This window comes from Amphiura filiformis, chromosome 20, assembly GCF_039555335.1.
Source record: "Amphiura filiformis chromosome 20, Afil_fr2py, whole genome shotgun sequence".
NCBI classification, from domain to species: domain Eukaryota; kingdom Metazoa; phylum Echinodermata; class Ophiuroidea; order Amphilepidida; family Amphiuridae; genus Amphiura; species Amphiura filiformis.
The window spans coordinates 14,504,804-14,523,673 of NC_092647.1; the positions used below are offsets into that span (position 1 = coordinate 14,504,804).

General features: G+C 36.9%; 1 protein-coding gene across 1 annotated transcript; it reads right to left on the reverse strand.

The window, feature by feature from the left end:
• Window positions 1–2,989: 2,989 nt before the first annotated feature.
• Window positions 2,990–18,374, reverse strand: LOC140142839 (rho-related protein racA-like). Its single transcript, XM_072164854.1, has 10 exons — window positions 18,158–18,374; window positions 16,617–16,785; window positions 15,562–15,698; window positions 13,767–13,860; window positions 12,437–12,627; window positions 10,502–10,682; window positions 9,791–10,021; window positions 7,773–7,870; window positions 5,835–6,074; window positions 2,990–4,410 (listed from the first exon to the last, which is right to left on the reverse strand). The coding sequence occupies exons 1-10, from the start codon at window positions 18,359–18,361 to the stop codon at window positions 4,198–4,200; spliced, it is 1,758 nt and encodes a 585-aa protein (XP_072020955.1). The 5' UTR covers window positions 18,362–18,374; the 3' UTR covers window positions 2,990–4,197.
• Window positions 18,375–18,870: the final 496 nt, after the last annotated feature.

Consider the following 18,870-nt stretch of genomic DNA (forward strand, 5'->3'; position numbering starts at 1 on the left):
CGCCTATAATCCTTTTTTTTTTTTTTTGCTCTTCACTTTTTGAAACGACCGTGAAAAAAATTGGGTCAACCTTTTCGGGCTGTTAAGGACGGGGCGGCAAAATTGTTTCTTCTTCAGCCCCCGGGGTTGGGGCGGCCACGGTACGCCACTGAAGGGGGGAGTGCATTAGATGCATCAGCATCTCTGTACAAGTGCATTATTTTGTACAATTTCTCGAGCAACAAGTGATACGCATGTGTTAACCTATAAGCCTACTTCAAGATATGTTTTTCATACCTATCCCCTCAAAAAGAAATCTACGCCATTGATTGTTGAGGTATCATAATTAATAGCAGTTGCGGTTAACCATGTTAATAATGCAATATTCATACATTACTATTTATTTTATTAGTCATTGCAATAGGAACTCAAAAACAAGAAAAATATTTACCATTGCTTGAACATGTTTGCTACAGCTATCTAAATAGACAGTGTACAGGAGTGTTGCACAGAATTAACTTTTGTGTTATGTTTCTGAAGATTTTGAACTATTTCTGCCTATAAACCAGTTGAAAAAATATATTTAGTAACATCACTGATGTAATTTTTTTTCTATTTTCTTGAATTAAGATATGTTGTGCTTATATAAAATCATGTCTACTTTTTATGCCTCCACCGTGAGGCATACCGTTTTTGCTTTATTAGTGCATTGCGATAGGAACTCAAAAACGAAAAATATTTGCCATTGCTTGAAAATATTTGCTACAGCTATCTAAATAGTCAAAGTCAGGAGTGTTACACAGAATTAATTAATTGGCAATAATTCACATTTCTGAAGAAATGACCAGTCTGTTGGTGTTCTTTAAGCCCTGAAAATATATTCCTGAAGCCAAACTGCTGCAATCATGATGTTAAGACCTTCATATTCAAGAAATATGTACATAAAAACATGGTTTTCATAGCTCGACCAAAATGTTACACTCCTGACAATCAATTGTAAATAATATAGGCTCAACAATAAAATTGGCCAAAAATTGCGTGCCCCCCCCCCCAATTTTACCCTCCCCCGGGCTCATAATTATTGCACAGCCCCTTAGGTTTGTTTCTTTGTCTGCTTGTTTGTTTTCCAAATTATTAATCATATGATATATTAAGAAAGAAAGTGGTTTTATTTAAAATATTTTAAACCTTTATTTTTGCGTACATTCTTTTACATAGCCATACATAAAAAAATCTTTGAAAAAATAAACTTCTATTTTACTTAAATAAAAATCAATATATTTTATAAAAAAATAAAACACATCAATACAATTATGCTGTACATACATATAAACATCAACATATAAGTTTAGAGATAGCAATTTTACACACCTTGTGTTAATTAAATGCTTGGCATTCACAAAGGGGACCTACTTAACTCCCGGGACTTAACTCCCATTCCAGAAAAATACACCATTAATTTTTTGAGAATAACAAATAAAACATAGCTCAATCCTAATTATTCATTAAGTACTAACTGGCAATAAAAGTTAAATTTCACTATTTGGCCACATTTATGCATTAAAGGAAAGACATGCATTTTAGAGTGTTTTTCACATGCTGTGACAATCTTTAAAGACTTGTATGAAGTGTAATTTCAATTCTAATCTTATAAGCAAGTAACACACACAATTGAAAATTAGAGCAAACGTTTGGCATATACCTAGGATTTTGAATGCTTAAACTTGTTCCAAGTCTTTAATTTTTGTGACTCGATTGTCAAAAAACATGCCCAAAATGCATGACTTGTTTTTGGCTATTTTTCAAGAAATTAGTAAAATAATGAATTTGTTCTTTTATCTCCAGTTGATTAGATGAATGATTAGGATTCAGCTATGTTTTATTTGCCATAACTTGATAATATATATTTTAATCCCAAAAAAAATAGTGCTGTATTTTTCTGGAATGGGGAGTAGTCCTGAGTTATGGATTTGAACTGTTCACATGATTTTCCAGATTTTTCATTTTCTGCCCATTTACAAGTTGACCTCAAATACCTTTGACCATATGTGACCTTGGATACCACCAATACATGAAGGCACCCATAATGCAGCTATGACCCAAGTTTGGTTGTAATAGAAGTTAAACTCTTACATCATTTTTGACGAACGCCACACACACAGACAGACGGACACACAACTTGTGATGCCATAAGGCCTTTTCCTACGGACTACTTGCAAATGAGAAAATATTCCAACCACACTTGAATACATTTTGGATTATAGTCCAATTGGCTTTCTTGAGAAAGTTACTTCACACATGTACAGATGTACATTAGGTTACATGTATTATATAATGCACACAATTTAATACTACACACACTGGAGCATGCACTGATGTCACTCTCTCAAAGGGGGGCCACTCAAATATAATGATGTAAGCATGCTTGACCAAAAAAACGTGTGAAAAGGGGTGTTTTTTCTTGGTTGGGCATGTTACGCGCGTAGCAGGCTCTATAGATTCCTCACATTATTTACTACTCCTGTTGGTAGATTTGTGAGTTTCCCCTTCTCTGGATTACTTTAGGAAATTATATTTGCAGTAGAAAGCATGAAAAGGGCACACGATATCGGGACTCGATTTGAACTTTAGGTGCCGAATTCGGAACCAAATACGATGTGAATTATACTGCTTAACGTTGCTTCTGGATAAATTACATTCATTCTGAATAACTGAATTCATCATGTCATTATTTGTATTTAATTAAAGTGGTATGGGGGTATATCCGGAAGGGGTGGACCTACAAAAATTGTTCAATTTGTCAAAATCCATTAAAACTTGTAAAGTGGGTCAAATTTAGACAAAAACTTGTTTAGGGGGTCAAAATTAGACAAAAACTTGTTTAGGGGGTCAAAATTAGACAAAAACTTGTTTAGGGGGTCAAATATTTGGGGAAAGCGCGCTAAAAAACTTGCTTAGGGGATCATTTTGCTCACAGAGGAAAACTTGTATAAAAAATAGAAAAAAAAAAATTTGGTCACGCATGCATACACTCTCATATTTGAGTGCCCCCCTCCCCTGGGGTTATGAGTACTCTTTACCCACTTCAATTTTACTGTGAGTTCCTGTTATAAATCTGCATACAAATCTTAAACTTCCTTTGTGTAATTACAATGCTGCATTATAAAATTGAGTGAAAACGCATCTCAGAACTAATGTAATATGTTAACAAGAAAGTCATTGTAGTGAAATGCAGATTTCATAGATAAACAAAACTACACTTTAATCCAATATTTGTGGATACTGACCCAAGTCTAGATCTGCGCTTACATGAGCCTGTCAAGGCCACATGGATATTTCCGGATATTATAGTAGACTGTTAGCTCACATGTTAACTTACATGTTAAAAAAGTGTCAGACTTACCACTGGAGTACGAGTCTGAGACTGCAGTTGTGTCAAGAGACTGCAGTGGTATCAGAGACTGCAGTTGTGTCAGAGACTGCAGTTGTGTCAGACACTGCAGTTGTGTCAGACACTGCATATTTGTGTCTAAATTGACATTTTGACCATATTTGTTTTAAACATATTTTTAGAACTTTTGAGCAAGATCCTGGCACAATGGGTGTGGCAAGACAGAGGTGACAATAGACAGTCCCACTATGGGACACAAGTGAGAATATTTTTATGAGTCTAACAGGATATGAACAGCAAGTTTTTCATGACCCACACATTACCTCTACAGTCATGATTATTAAAAATAAATAAAACATAGCAAAATAAACCAAATTCTGCAGTATCATTTAAATTTCTGAAGAGCTTTGAGACAAACAATCAACTTAATATTCTGTCGGTCCGTGCCACGTCACTTCTGGTTGATGATGCGACTCAGGGTCGAGTGAAAGCAAGTCCCTGATTTGATTTTTGTTGATGATTTCTGTCATTGGTGTTATGTAAATTTCGATCGCAAATAGTCAGTGGAATCAAACAACTGTTTCAAAGTCTTCAGAGTGGAAGAAACTTACTTGATTTACCGTTTATATACTGACAAACTTAAAATTAAATTCCATGGTCGAGTGGTGGTTTTTCCGAAATTGAATGCCACTCCAACAACATCGCTATGTAGCCTCCTTCACAGCCGGTTTCTGTTGTTCATAACAAACAGTGAGCCACATGCAGTTTGGGCCCAAGACTAGAGATAGCCCGGATGTTGGACCGACAGAATTACCTTAAGAGAAAGATTACATTACTTGGCATTTCTTTTCTCTTTTCCTGAATCTATCCTCATACTCTTTCATTTCTTCAAGATATGACGCAGGTGGCCAACGGTTCTTTAAGACATATTCCAGGTTATCCCCATCCAGTTGGTTGAACTCTGACCTCTCACTAAATGCACTATAGTTTGTAGTGATAAAATGAAGGCACCATGAGCTAAGCTGTTTGGCATTATAAAGCTAAAAATGAAAAGATAAAAACAAGATTTTATTTGATAATGTATAGAAAAAGTTGCAACATTGAAAATGTATTTATTCACATATTTTGGTCTGATATTGTTTAAGGAGCAATTATAAACAATAATTGTTAGGAGGCAGATTTGGAAAATTAATAAAACAATCCAATGTCTTACTTAAATTTAGATTATCACCTGACAAGTCTTCAACACTGTCAAATGGTGACTTGAAAATTGGAAATATTTACCTATTTTCTCAAATAATTGTGACCTGCCGTGTCAAAAGGAGACACTTTTGGGCAGGATCGTAAATGGAGAAATAGCCAAAAATCTGCCTGGGGTGATTTTTTTCACAATTTGGGTTTACTGCTTGAATTTGTGATGTTATTAATGTTTAAAATATTGTCTGATAGTTTCAGACCGGAACATAACTGGCATCTTGTATTTTGTGAGACATTTTTCAAGGTAATTCCTACTCTCAAGATTGTCAATAATATTTTTAAAGGTCGATATCTCAATTTACAATTTTATAATACCATAACTTACGAACTCAATATCTTCGCTTATTAGGAATGTCCGATTTTATTGGGGAAAACGGTGATGTGTAGCAAAATATCTCTATACTTAAGATATGTAAAAACCTCAAAATTGATAACCTGCCCAAAAGTGTCTCCTAAGAACATGGCCTCTCTTAGATATGTAGATATGTTTCTAAATGCTGTTGAACTTGCATTGAACATTTCCTCCTCTCCAGATCACACCCCCAGCTCTTGGTAGCCCTACATCTCTAATGCAACAATCCCCTACCATAAGGGCTACTCTGAGGTATGTTTCCCCCATTCTGTTACTCTGGGGTCACTTGGGTTAATAAAAACACAAAACAGGGTAGGATTTTTAGCATACAGGGTCATCGCCATTTTGACAATTGGGTCCATTTCTGGCTGGGTCTTTTGTTTTTGCCATCAATGATTCAAAAAGTGATGTTATGCCATTTAGGAGTAATATTTAGGGTATTTTAATACCCTAAATATTACTCCTAAATGTTTACAGTTATGCTCTTTAGGGTTGCAAACTTGCTCCCAACAGTTACATCATTTATACTCCGTCTCATCTCAATTGAGAGTAATGCAAAGTTGGATTTTGCAGTGGCAGATTCAAATTATGCGCACTGACCTAATCCTGCAGGACATATACACATGCGTTTATTAAGGGCTATTTGTCCATACGCCAGCGACGCAACCACGTAAATGCACCATTTCTAATCTGACACTGCAAAATCCAACACGGCATTACTCTCAACTTAGACCAGACACACCATAGTATCTGTTTTGAGGGTTGACGAATGAGCAAGGGTAGCACTTTTATTTTCGAGTGTTCCGCTGACCGATACTTTCAAACCCTACAGACTGAACAGACTATACTTCTCACCTGTGCCTGATGAAGGAGCCCAATGACATCCATCTCTGATGTTGCAATACACCCTCTAACTGTCTGGTCAACCTCCCTGATGATATGCAGTTCACATAAATACTTGAGTCTTTCTTGCCCATACTTATCAGCCAGTATAAGAATACCCAGACTATCACCTTCTTCTACTGGGGCACAGTCGGTGTACATATATTCAAGAAGAGCCATGAAACATTTGCTGTCGTCATCTTCTATAACAACCTAAGAAATGAAAAAGTAATGAAAAGTAATATGTGACCCGGCAGCACAAATGAGCCGTAAATTCCCTAAATTGTATTCTGAGTTACGGTGTAAAATGTGTGCGAAGGTCGTATTCATCGGTAACTTAAGCTGGCCCGACATCTGTCTCATTTTGATAGTCAAAAACTAATCAATAATCCTATTGTTGAAGTGGATAATAAGCTTCTACCTTAGATGGCTATAGAACTTTTAATAGCTCTGGTCTTTGTTTGCTTTTGCTAAATCCTGTTCAAGTGGTGGGTTACCAGGCATTGTATTTTGTACAGGTATGCATAACCAACAATTAACAATGAGAGAACTTTCTTAAACCTTGTTGACTTGGGGATGATTTGAAATGACCGCCAATTATGACTGTTTGATATTTATTGCCAGCAATGTGGAAAAAGAGACACATGTAAAAAACGTAAAAGCTATAATTTTATTAAAGGAGCAAAGTTTAACAAACCATAACCCCGCTTCTGGATATCGTTTGAAGTCTATTTTTTAAAACACGAAATAAAACAAAATTGACCGGGGGAGGAATTTACGGCTCATTCGCCGTGAACGGTCACATATTTTCACACTGGACATAAAAAGATCTCAAATGGTCATCATGGAAAAGACCAAATTATATGGATCATGTTTTCTCCCTTTCTTCCTCCCTCTCCCACTTATGCTCTCTCACTTTCTCTTTTTTTCTCCTTCTCTTGCTTATCTCACTCTCTCTTTCACATACACACACTTGTCAAGATTTTTTGGATGTGGATGTGTGACATCATGTGCTCCAACTACATGAATCTGAGCATTATAGGTTATTTTAGTAAGAATTGCCTGTTCTGCAAAAGTTCATTGTAACATAACATAAGGCAAAAAAAAAAAAAAGGTTTGTCTCAAAGCTCACGAGAAATTTAAAAACAAATGCGAAATGCGATTTTTTTTTTTTTTTATTCCGACTTTTTTCATGGTATTTTGAGAAAAAGTCTGATTTTCGCCTATTTTTTCTGGAAAAAACTAAAAAAAAATTTTTTTTTGAAATAAAAAAAATTTCCGCATTTGTTTTTTGTCAAATCGTGGGATTTTAAAAACGTGCGCGCAAGCTTTGAGACAAACCTTTTTTTTTTGCCTAATATTGAAATGTTATAAAGAAATCATATATTCGCATCCATGTATGGAAAAAACTTCCTCTAATCATCATAATGTCACAGTGTCATAGGGCAGGGGGCATGTTTCTCCCAATTAATTTTAACATTTAGAAAATCCCATAGAAAAATTGCACCCTTCATCAGGCCTGGTGCCCCCAATCATAGTCAGTGCCCCCCAATAGGACGACTCATGCTATGCACTGTGTCACTCTCTTTCTCACTCTCCATCCATATCTCAGTCTTTCTCTAACACACTCTTTTTCTCTCCTGCACTCTTTACAAAGAGTGCAGGAGAGAAAAAGAGTGTGTTTAAGTCTTGCCCTCTTTCCAATTAGCACTTATAGACTTATTCAAATTACATCTCTTTAATTGACCCCTTTCGATTTGAAGTAGTGCAACAAATTGCAACAACTTATTTCATAAACAAACAGACTTAAAATTTGAAATTTCGTATGCAGAACAAGGAGTTACTTCCTCCTCCATGAGCAAACATGGCAGAGCCATGTTCTCCCAGTCAAACTCTATGGTCTTAACGTACCTCATCTTTTGATGCCTCTACAAACTGGTCAGCAAACATCTTTGGCATCACATCACACCTTGATACCAATATCACCTTATGTACTGGAATACTGGATCCTAAAAGCAAAAATCAATTTAAGAAATCAGTAACATTACTCATGAGAAATCAGTAAACCGTTATGCACTTCAGGGTTACCCATTTCATTTTCTTTAGCTGATTCCTCAATCTTATCAACACTCATGTTTTGGACCTAAGCTTGCTCCCTGCTGCCCCTTCCATCCAAGAGTTGTCAACATCAGCTTGACCCCTCCCCTTACAAAAAATATCTTGCCATACTAATACTCCACCGATAGCTTTCACATACATAGAAAGTACAAGGATATTCAATTTTTTGATGATGTTAAGGTTTTTAAAATTCATTTTAATACTTTTAAAGGGGCATTTCGTGATCCACAGCCTCATCCCCCACTTTTCCCTAAAAAGTTGAGATTTTTACACCACTGGATACCTCTGGCTACATAATGTTTATGTACCAAATATTTCTTGCAGATTAATTCGTTTAGCAAAAATATCGCCAAATTTGAATTTCGTTCTGGTGCACCAGAACGAAATTACTTCATTGTCTATGGAGCAGTGTAATACACATAATCATGCATAACTTGCAAACGCAAAATCGGAATCAACTGAAATTTTGGAAATAAGCTTTTTTTGTGGATATCTACTGAAAAATGTCATAAAAAGAGGATGCCAGGATCACGAAATCCTCCTTTAAGAATTAAAAAATGTTTCTTCAAGAGCACTTAGTTGAAGTAATATTTAAGCACTTTTATGGTGCTATGCCCCATCATTTTCACAACATCAGGAGTGATCAGCTGTGTTCCATTCACTGCTGTCACTTCACTGCTTTCCACACAATTTTTCTCTTCACTGAATACACCTGGGCCTCAAGGAAGAACAGATGATTAATTGTGTTTTCAACTGATTGAGTGTCCCAGGTTAAAGAAGAAATAAAACAAAACAAACAAAACAAACTTCACTGCTTTCCACACAATTTTTCACTTCACTGATTTCACTTCACTGATTTCAACACAATTTTTCAAGCTTCCCGGCTCTTTCAATACCGTATTTCGTCAAAAAAACGCCCCTGGGGGCGTTACATTTTCCCAAGGGGGGTTTATTCAAGGTCAATTTTAGAACGATAATTCCCGTTAAAATCATTAGGTAAAGTAAAAACACACGCTAAAATGACAAACTATGAACTAGAAACACTGACTTCTGGCTCACTTCCGGGTTTCTGATCCAGATTTTTGCCAATTATTGACACTATTATCGACCATGTGCGCAACTCGGTAAGCTTACTACACAAGATAGCATGGAAATATCTGCATTTTTGAAACATCTTGGTTGAAAAAAGTGGTGGGGGCGTTTATTTGAGGGGGGGGGCGACTATTTGACGAAATACGGTATATCCATTGTCAGCTTTGAGTGGTCTGGATAGGGGATAGAGTTCTCAATCACCCTTCCCCACACATATCCAACAGTTGTCAAAAGAATTTGACATATTGGGTTTTTTTGAAGAAAAGTGTTTAACATATAAAGAAAAAAGCGCAGTGATTTATAGTGCGCTACGCGCAGGCACAACGACTAGATGTTGATCCACAAGCCTCAGCACACTTTACAGGTTGTCGCTGACCACTACGGCCCCACATCATTCCACAAACCATAAAACAAAACATCAGGGACTTTGCTGCTTCAAAAGCGCACACCCTAGACATTCCACAAATAACCATCGCAACCAGGATCAGCTCCCCGAGTTTCGTACGGGTTACAACAAGACAAATTAGCAGTGAGTCCTTTGTCCAGGGGAATTTCAAGCTAACTCAATTTTTCCACGTGAGCGTACTAGGCACCGCCAGGGTTCGTACCCGCAACCTCTCGCACCATAGTCGAACGCCTTATCGATTGAGCTAACTTGACTGCTCAAGTTGTTCTTCAAGTTACTTGTAGTAAAGAGCCAAAGGTTAGTCTGAACTCACCTTTGATGTTAAACTTGACATCAGAAAATGTTTCATTGCCAAGAAACATACACTTGAGTCTGTGTCCCATTCTCTCATTCAGATATGTGCCGATACTGGGATTCATCAAGTCTTTGTCATTTTGGATGTTTTCTATCACTTGTGTCAGATATGGCAGGTAGAAGATCTTGGCAACTTGTTCAAGTGCCTCTAGGATCATGCCATCGACACATTCTGCAAGGTTGGGAAGACCTGTATATAAAAGCAAATAGTGATACAACTTTTAATATAATGGAGCAGGACCATTTTGGAATTAAGTACAATGAATTATAAACGCACTTTTGATATTCTTGCATTGATAAATATTTATCACCTTTCTAATTAATTGAATAGAATTGAGGTTAATGGTTTGCTATGTCAATGGTTCACTATGTTGAATGTGAAATATAAAGGTCTGCTCTGTGAAAGGTCTGCTATATGTCCAATATAAATAAGGTTTGCTCTGTTGTAGGCCCGTAAGTTAAATATGATATGAGACTTCGACATAATTATTATTATTGATATAGCAAATCTTAGTTTTATATTCAACATAGTAAACCTTGCTTCATATTCAATATAGTGAACCCTCTGGTATATAAGTTCAACATAGCTTGCGGACCTTCGACATAGTGGACCTTCAACATAGCGGATATTTGATGTAGAGGGCGTACACCATTTATATTATGCTCTTACCTGTATAAAGAAACTGTAATACATTTGAGAATGCATTGAATGAGATATCCTCGCTGACGGCAATCCGAGTCACCTCATTACCCTGGTCATCCTTCATATCAGTTATACGCGACAACCCGGGTACCTTGCCTTCATTGATGTCAGGCCATGTAAGTCGGGGAGCAACTTCAGCTGCATCATCCTGAATATAGAATATTCAGTTTTAGGCATTGATGATTCATTGATTCATGTTAAATCATTGATTTATGTTAAAAACACTATAAGAATTTGATTGCACTCTATTTATTTACTCTGTCCAATTGTTGTACAGGACAGTCTTATTAAATAACACTTTTCTGTTATTATAGTATTCGTCAAACTCCTTCAGCAGTGTCCATCTGCTCTTACTGATTAGCACGTAAAAAGAACTAGGTAAAAAGAACTAACCAACGAATGAGGTGCCGATGAGGTGATTCAATTAGCTAATCAGAGCCCTCACTTTCATGTTTAGGCATAAACAGCACCAAATCGGCAGACCACTGAAGAACCTTGCAGAACTATAGTTGTGCTCCACAAAAGGGTTGTCAATAATTTTCAGGCTCATCAACAGGTTTTGTCTATCAAATTTGGAATACAATAGCGCATGCAGACTGATGTACAAAAACTGTTATTAAATGTAATCAACAATACTAAAAAAAAATTGCAAAACACATCCATTATGACAAATGAAGTCTCAATGGTTTGCCAGCTGGGCTATTCCAGTTGAAATCTACACCCCTGTGGAAGACATGACCATAAACTTCACACAGGCATTATAAATTTCCTCAATGTGTGACTCCATTTGAAATCTATACCCCCTGTGTGTGAGATTAGGGTTATGACTTCTATGCATGGCGGTGTATGGCTTTGAACTGTTTATAGCTCTAGCGAGATTTGCTTTTTTGCATCAACTCACCATGAATTTTAACACATTGTAACCCACTGTAAATTTATTCTTTACTCATTATAACTTTACTTATCATGTTCCTGTTTCAAATCCCTAATCCTTGTGGTGTGTACCAATTGTCAATCTCCTTAATGAATTTGAAGTTATGATATACTGTAAAATCTTGTCTATACTTTGATCAGCTCGTAATCGGCGGGCCTCATAGCATTGCGGATTAATATCAAAATATTTTATTTTGAGAATTGTCTTGTGACATCTCGCTAGAAGCATCACAAATTATTAATTCAAGTCCTATACTTTGCCTACTTTCTTTAACACACAAAATATAGACAAGACAAGTCAAATAATAGCACTCTTAACGTGGGTCTACTTTTCGGCATAGTAATAAAAGCCTAACATTTCCCGCCTGTTACAAGCAGATCAAACTATACATGCATTTACATGTATAGTGCTTTTGATGAATGCTAAATTAATCCAGGCGCCTGGGCCTCATGGAAGAACAGAGGATACCTAAAACATCCACTGAATGAGTAACCCAGACAAAAGAAGAAATAAAACAATCAAACAAAGCGCCATCCATCGACAAAATGATAAAATAAATTACCGCTACAAAAGCATACTAGTATACACACAAATACTATAAGACCAATCTACTCTATTGGCATATTTACAACCGTTTCATATTTTAGCTTTCATCAAAACACCTTATATGCTTGTAGACGGGGTTTTACGGTATTATAACTTACAATCAATTTTGAGACTTATGAGTGTCGTAAGTGTTAGTAAAAGACACCCTTGTAGTATTACATTAACAATTAAAAGTCACTCATCCCAAATACCTGACAAAATAAATATTACTGATGGTGTACATAAAATGACACATTCCGCCATTGACATCTTGAAATCTTACTTTTATCAAAGCCTCTATTTCAAAAAAATTACAAAATAAACACACACAGTGCATACGATGAACATTACGACATTCAACTTCCAACACACAGCTATCTTACCTTAAGTGCGACCTCAATTCCAAACACTTGACAAAAGAAATCACTGGCACCACATAAAATGACCTTGTGACATTTGACCTCTTTGACCCCTTCTACTAAGAACACAACATCTGCTGCCTGTGGATCTTGTAAAGCTGTGACCATCTGGTCACTGTATGTAGACATTTCAATCTCACACCAAGGTGCATTTGCTACATAGGAGAGTAAATAAAATATAAAAAGTGACCAAGACAAATAAGATTTTCGATAAGCTTTGCTCATCTCCCAACCCCCTTTTTCATATGCAAAATTGTCAAAAGATATAAAGCTTGGGTCGGTCAGGCCTGTAGAACCACCAGTGACCTGATTGACAGCTGCACTCCCTACTTAACTCCATCAAAATTGAGATTTGGGAATCTGAAGAAAGCTCATTTCCTTTTGATAGTAGGACAAACAAATTAAATACAACACAGTTCTGCTACGTGACACAGCCTAAGGCCAAAAAAAAAAAAGGTTTGTCTCAAAGCTTGCGCGAACTTTTGTAAAATCCCACGATTTGACAAAAAACAAATGCAGAAATTTTTTTTATTTCAAAAAAAATTTTTTCTAGTTTTTTCCAGAAAAAAATCGGCGAAAATCATACTTTTTTCTCAAAATACCATGAAAAAAGTCTGGAATAAAAAAAAAAAAAAAAAAAAAAAAATCGCATTTAAGCAGTTGTCTTTAAATTTCTCGTGAGCTTTGAGACAAACCTTTTCTTTTTTGGGCCTAATACGGGAGTGTTATTCCCCATGGGGCCACTCAAGTTCCACAGTGTACACACGCGTGACCAGAAAAACACAAATTAGGGGTCCTTTTCAGAGAATGAATGCAAATCACCCAAATCCCATTTAGGAGCCAAAAACACCTGTTTTCAAGAAAAACTACAAGTTAGTGTGTTTAGGGGTAATTTTAATGATCCCGCTATTTCACAAAGCATGTTTCCCTGGCATGCATTGCATCAGGAACATCACCCTAACATAAATATTAGAAAACAAACAAAAACATGTACTATAAGGGTTTATTTTATCCAAAACCTGTAAGGTTGGTACCTTACAGATAAAATTTGTTGCAAAACCGCGCTAAATTTCTATTTATAGGTGTATTTTGCTCAAAAGGGCAAATCCTGTTTAGGGTATGTTTTAAAAATCTCTGGTCACACATGTGTACACACTGTGAAACCTGAGTGGCCCCAATTAATGAGATTACTCAAATGCTGGAGGGTTGACTACATGGCATTTAACCAATGCATGATTTATGACAATTTGTGGAAATTTAATACATAAATAAGTCTAATTTATATTGATCGCACCTATATAAACCTCGGGTAGAACTGGTTGAGTCGGGTTCCCCACTGTAAATGCATGTACACCACCCTGTTCTGTATGGTTGATTGCAATCCTAATCTGTATGAATTTAAAATGATAGAAATCAGAAGGAAAAATATCTCCAGTGGTAGTGCCCAATGGTAAGATTTACCTACTTGCAGGGCTATCAACTCTCACACATTTTGTGTGAGTTTCATGCATTTGGGCACTTTCTCACACTCTCACACATGTCAAAGTTTGAGAATTTTCATTTATCTCTCTTCATAAATAATTTGCTTTTTATCATTAACAATTATACATGTATAGTTAGGTCTTATTTGTTTTGTTTTTTATATGTTTGGGTTGACAACCCTGAAAATTGATAACCAAAGAAAGCCTCTTGTGAAGCTTCTGGGGTTTGGGAGAGGAAGAGAATTCTCATCCCTGGGCCTCAAGGAAGAACAGATGATTAATTGTGTTTTCAACTGATTGAGTGTCCCAGGTTAAAGAAGATATAAAACAAAAACAAACAAAATCATCTACGGCATACCCAAGGCTCAAACTCTTGCAGATCATATTCTCCCGGCTGATAGTACAGACACTTGTCCATATCTCACCCTCAATTAAAATGTTCAAAATTCAAATAACATGCTTTGTGTTGGATGCTTGTACAATATGTGATGTACAATTTCTCTCTCCTTAGCCATTTATTACATGTTTTTCTTACATGTAATTAGTGATGTGGTCGACATGCCTTATGTCGACATAATGTCGACGTCGGCACGTATGCCGACATGTCGACATCAAAAAATCATGTCGACAAAAAAAAATTTTTCAAAAAAAATTTTTTTTTTTTTTTTTTTTAGTTTTCAAAAATATTTTTGGCCAGAAAAGCAAGTTATAGGCCCAAACTGACTTGTTATTCAAGGTTGAAACCAGAAAATACTGCTACTAAAAAAAAAAAAAAAATGCCAATTTTTTACAAAGTTGGATGAACTTGTACATTTTGATTACCTTTGCTTCTATTGAACAGTCAGGGACACATTGAATTAGTATGCATTGCTAGCTGTTCAATAGAAACAAAAGTAATTAAAATGTACAACTTTTTCAACTTTGTAAAAAAATTGGCATTTTTTTTTTTTTGAGTAGCAGTATATCTCTGATCAATAACCTAGAATAACAAGTCAGTTTGGGCCTATAACTTGATTTTCTGGCCAAAAATATTTTTTGAAAATTTAAAAAAAATTTTTTTTTTTTTTTTTTTTTTTAGAATTTTTTTTTATGTCGACACACTGTCGACGTCGGTATACGAATTATATCGACATGTCGACAATAAAAAACGGTGCCGACCACATCACTACATGTAATATGTATTATACATGTGAGCTTTCATTCAGATTTAAACCTCTTTAACAACTTTTTTGGAGTCAGTTACAAAACAATCTGGAGTAATGCAAACTTTAACTAAGTCATCACCAACCTCCGGAGGGTTGTGCTAGCCCTACCACAGGACCTTTTTTTTTACACAATATATACTCCGAGACACCATGCTACATCCTGAGAACTGCTAAACGCCCAATGACAGCTCACAACCCACTAACCGCTGTGTGTCTTGGGGACAGCAGTTAGTGGGTTAAGCAGCTCTCGGGGGGTAGAATGTATCTCAGAGTATAGCGTGTAAGAAGAAAAAAAAAGGCCCTGTGGTAGGGCTAGGTTATGCCCCCTGCAGTAAACACTTATGATTATTTATATTGATTATTATATTCATCAGGTAATTTTCCTCTCAAAAATGTGACTTACAGCTTTGTCAAATAATTGTTTGAGACCATACTTCTTCAAGGCACTTGTTTCCATGTATCCCATGTGATACTGCTTTGCCGCTTGGTATCCCTTGTCGTATGGTATACATTGAAGGCATTTAGGACTGGTCCGAAGATCTGGAAGCAAGGAACACATTCAATATAGAATTGAGGCGTGTAGAGTAAAATTAACTTAAACCGAATTAAACTTCTACGCTACTTTAATTTGGTACACTCATCGGATCGTTTTCACCAGGTCAATTAGCATCTTTAGCAGATGTTACTGTTCTGGAGATTTGTTGTTGCTAGTGATGTTGTTGAGACACCTCCGATGACATCACAGCAGGCCCGTAACCAGGATTTATTTGGGGGCTGATTTTGAAAAAGTGGACTTTTTTTTCCAAATTTGGACCTTTTTCGACTAGGGAGGGGCGGATTTTGAAAAAGTGGTATTTTTTGTCCAAATTTAGGCGTAAATAACTCCTATTTTTTCACTCGCTACCCTTGCAAATGGGACTTTTTGGGTAAAAAAGGGGACTTTAAGGCATTTGGGGATGGGGGATGCCCCCATCCCCCTGTTTACGAGCCTGCATCACAGGTGTAGATGACGTCAAAAAGGATGATGCTGTGGCGCCCCCTTGGTTCCTGGGGGTCAGGAGGTTGTCCCAGACAGGGTCAATGTACCCTTTGTCACGGTTCAGTCAACAACATCACTTCATTTCTTTTAAAAGTGATGCATTGCTTTTCCAATGTGATCAACTGCATAATAAGCCTGCATTTTTAGGGAGGGGGGTGTTTAGGACTTCTTGAAGTGGACCCTTTTCAGCTTGCATTGTACTTTAAAAACCATCAAAATTGGCCTTGTTGGTCTTATAGTAGAGATTGTGTGAATTATTCGTCCAAATTAGAACTGTATTTGGGCACATTTTAACACTAAAAAGTAGACCTTTGATGGATTTAGGCGAGCACCACCCCACACCCTATATAAACTGACAATGATACTAGTATGTCATCAGACAGCGTCAGAAAACCAAACCCTATTAACATTCTCCTTACCTACTTTAGTAGCAACTAGAATACAAGGCACTCCTGGTGCATGCTGCTGGAGTTCTGGAAGCCATTTTTGAAAGCAACTTGTTAAGGAAACTTTGCTCTCCACAGAGAAGCATAATAAGAATACTGATGTACCTGGATAACACAACGGACGTAGTCTTTCATGCCCTTCCTGTAATGATTGGAGAAAAAAGAAAACAAAAAAAATCATGACCTCATTATTACTCTGCATAATGTAAATACATAGTACTGTGAAGGGGGCATGGGGGGAAATTCCCCCAGTCAGAACTCTTGCCCCCCTGTTGTCCCCCCCAGTAAAAATCCCAAATTATGAAAATTTCCACTTTTTGCGGCAATTTTGCACAACATTTGTTGATTTTGCCCCTCCCTGAAATTCTCTTTACCCCATCCCCCAAAAAACATTCCTGGCACTACCACTGGTTGTACAATGTACATCTTAGTATTGTATATACCTTAACTGCTTACATTAGATCCAGTTTTAACGACCGTTTATCAGTGGGAGCTGGTGGCATAATGGATAGAGCGTCTGTCTAGAAATCGGAAGGTCATGGGTTCGAATCCCATGCCGACACATTCCCCTGCTTTTTTTCATAAATTAGGCTGTGTGCCAGTTGGGATTTGTCTTTTATTTGTTGTCTTGTTTAATTGTAACACTTTGGGTTGGTTGGTAAACTGTTCTTTCTTTCTTATCAAACTGAGATGAATAATTTAGCCAGCTAAGTTTTATTGGGTGCAACCAAATAAACCAATAACTTCAATGGTCCTTTATTTGGGGTCCTCTCTCTATACCGATGGTCCGCCATTCCGAAGGTTTGCTATTCCGAAGGTTCACTTTTCCGAACGTGTAATTTTACCATTCGCTATTCCGAATGTAATTAAAGCTCCGCTATTCCAAAAAAACAGTTCTCTATTACGAAGGTTCTCCAATCCGAAAATTGCCAAAACACAAACAGGTTCTCTATTCTGAAAACAGAAAGGTTCTCTATTCCGATTATGAAAAAAGGTTCTCTATTCCGAATTCAAATATGGGTTCTCTATTCCAAAAACTAATAAAGGTTCTTTATTCCGAAACAAGTCACCGTGTTCTCTACTCCAAATATGAAAAAAGGTTCTCGGAATAGAGAACCTTCGTAATAGAGAACCTTTTTAATTTTCGAATAGTGAACCTTCGAATAGCGAACCTTGAATAGCGAGCCTTCGAATAGCGAAGTTCGCCTTTATTTTATCAGTGACCCTTGAGTATACCTTGCAATAGACTTGGTGAAAGCGATCCGGTGAGTCGATCCACCAAGCGCACCTGGCTGGTTTTATGGCTTCAGCTAATTGGGAGCTATTGGAGTGAACAAACAGTTGATGCATACATGTAGCAGGCCTACAAGTATGGTTATTCGCAGCACCGTTGGGTGCATTTGGATCTCAAAATCCTACTCATATTCCTGCTTAAATTGTACATGTATAAACTCAATTCTATCCAATTTGAGAAGACAAATATTTTCCAATATGAACAACAGTGACATAATTACCTCTCTACAAGCTGTATCCCATGGCTCAATCAAACAGCGCTTTCCATCGACATTCAACTCCTCAGCATAACTATCAAAGATCACTGGGGACCATTTCCTGGGGATCAGTCCCAGAAAGTGTCTGAATAGAAGACATGTCTTGCCAACATTAGAATCACCTACTGTCACAATCTTTATCCTGGAGGGCTGATCACTTGTTGCCATTGGTCAACTGTCTCATAACCCCGGTGGGTTCAGTTTGTATTTAAAGGTAGGACGTATGACTGTTCCAGGATTTGAAAATGACCCCTATTTCACGGGGAATCGAGGACATTTGCAGCAATTTTACCCCCTATTTTGCGTGAAATCAAGGAAAATTTGCCCCCAAATACCTCCCCTATTTTTATCATTTTGAGGACGCATTTTCATTTCACCCCCTTATCATGAGGAATCGTGGACATTTTTCCCGAAATAAATACCCCTATTTTTACCATTTCAAGGACGCTTTTGAATTTCCCCCCTATTTCACGGGGAAATGAGGACAATAACAAAAACTGTAGCGGTAAAATGCGGACGAAAGTCCTAGAAATACACCCTATTTTTCAATTCAAGGACAATTTTGCTCCAAAACACCCCTAATTTGGACAATCGCGAACATTTTGTCCTCGAAAATTCCATGGACATTTCTTGAAAAGTACCCCTAATTGGAACCATCATGCGTACACATTGTCAGT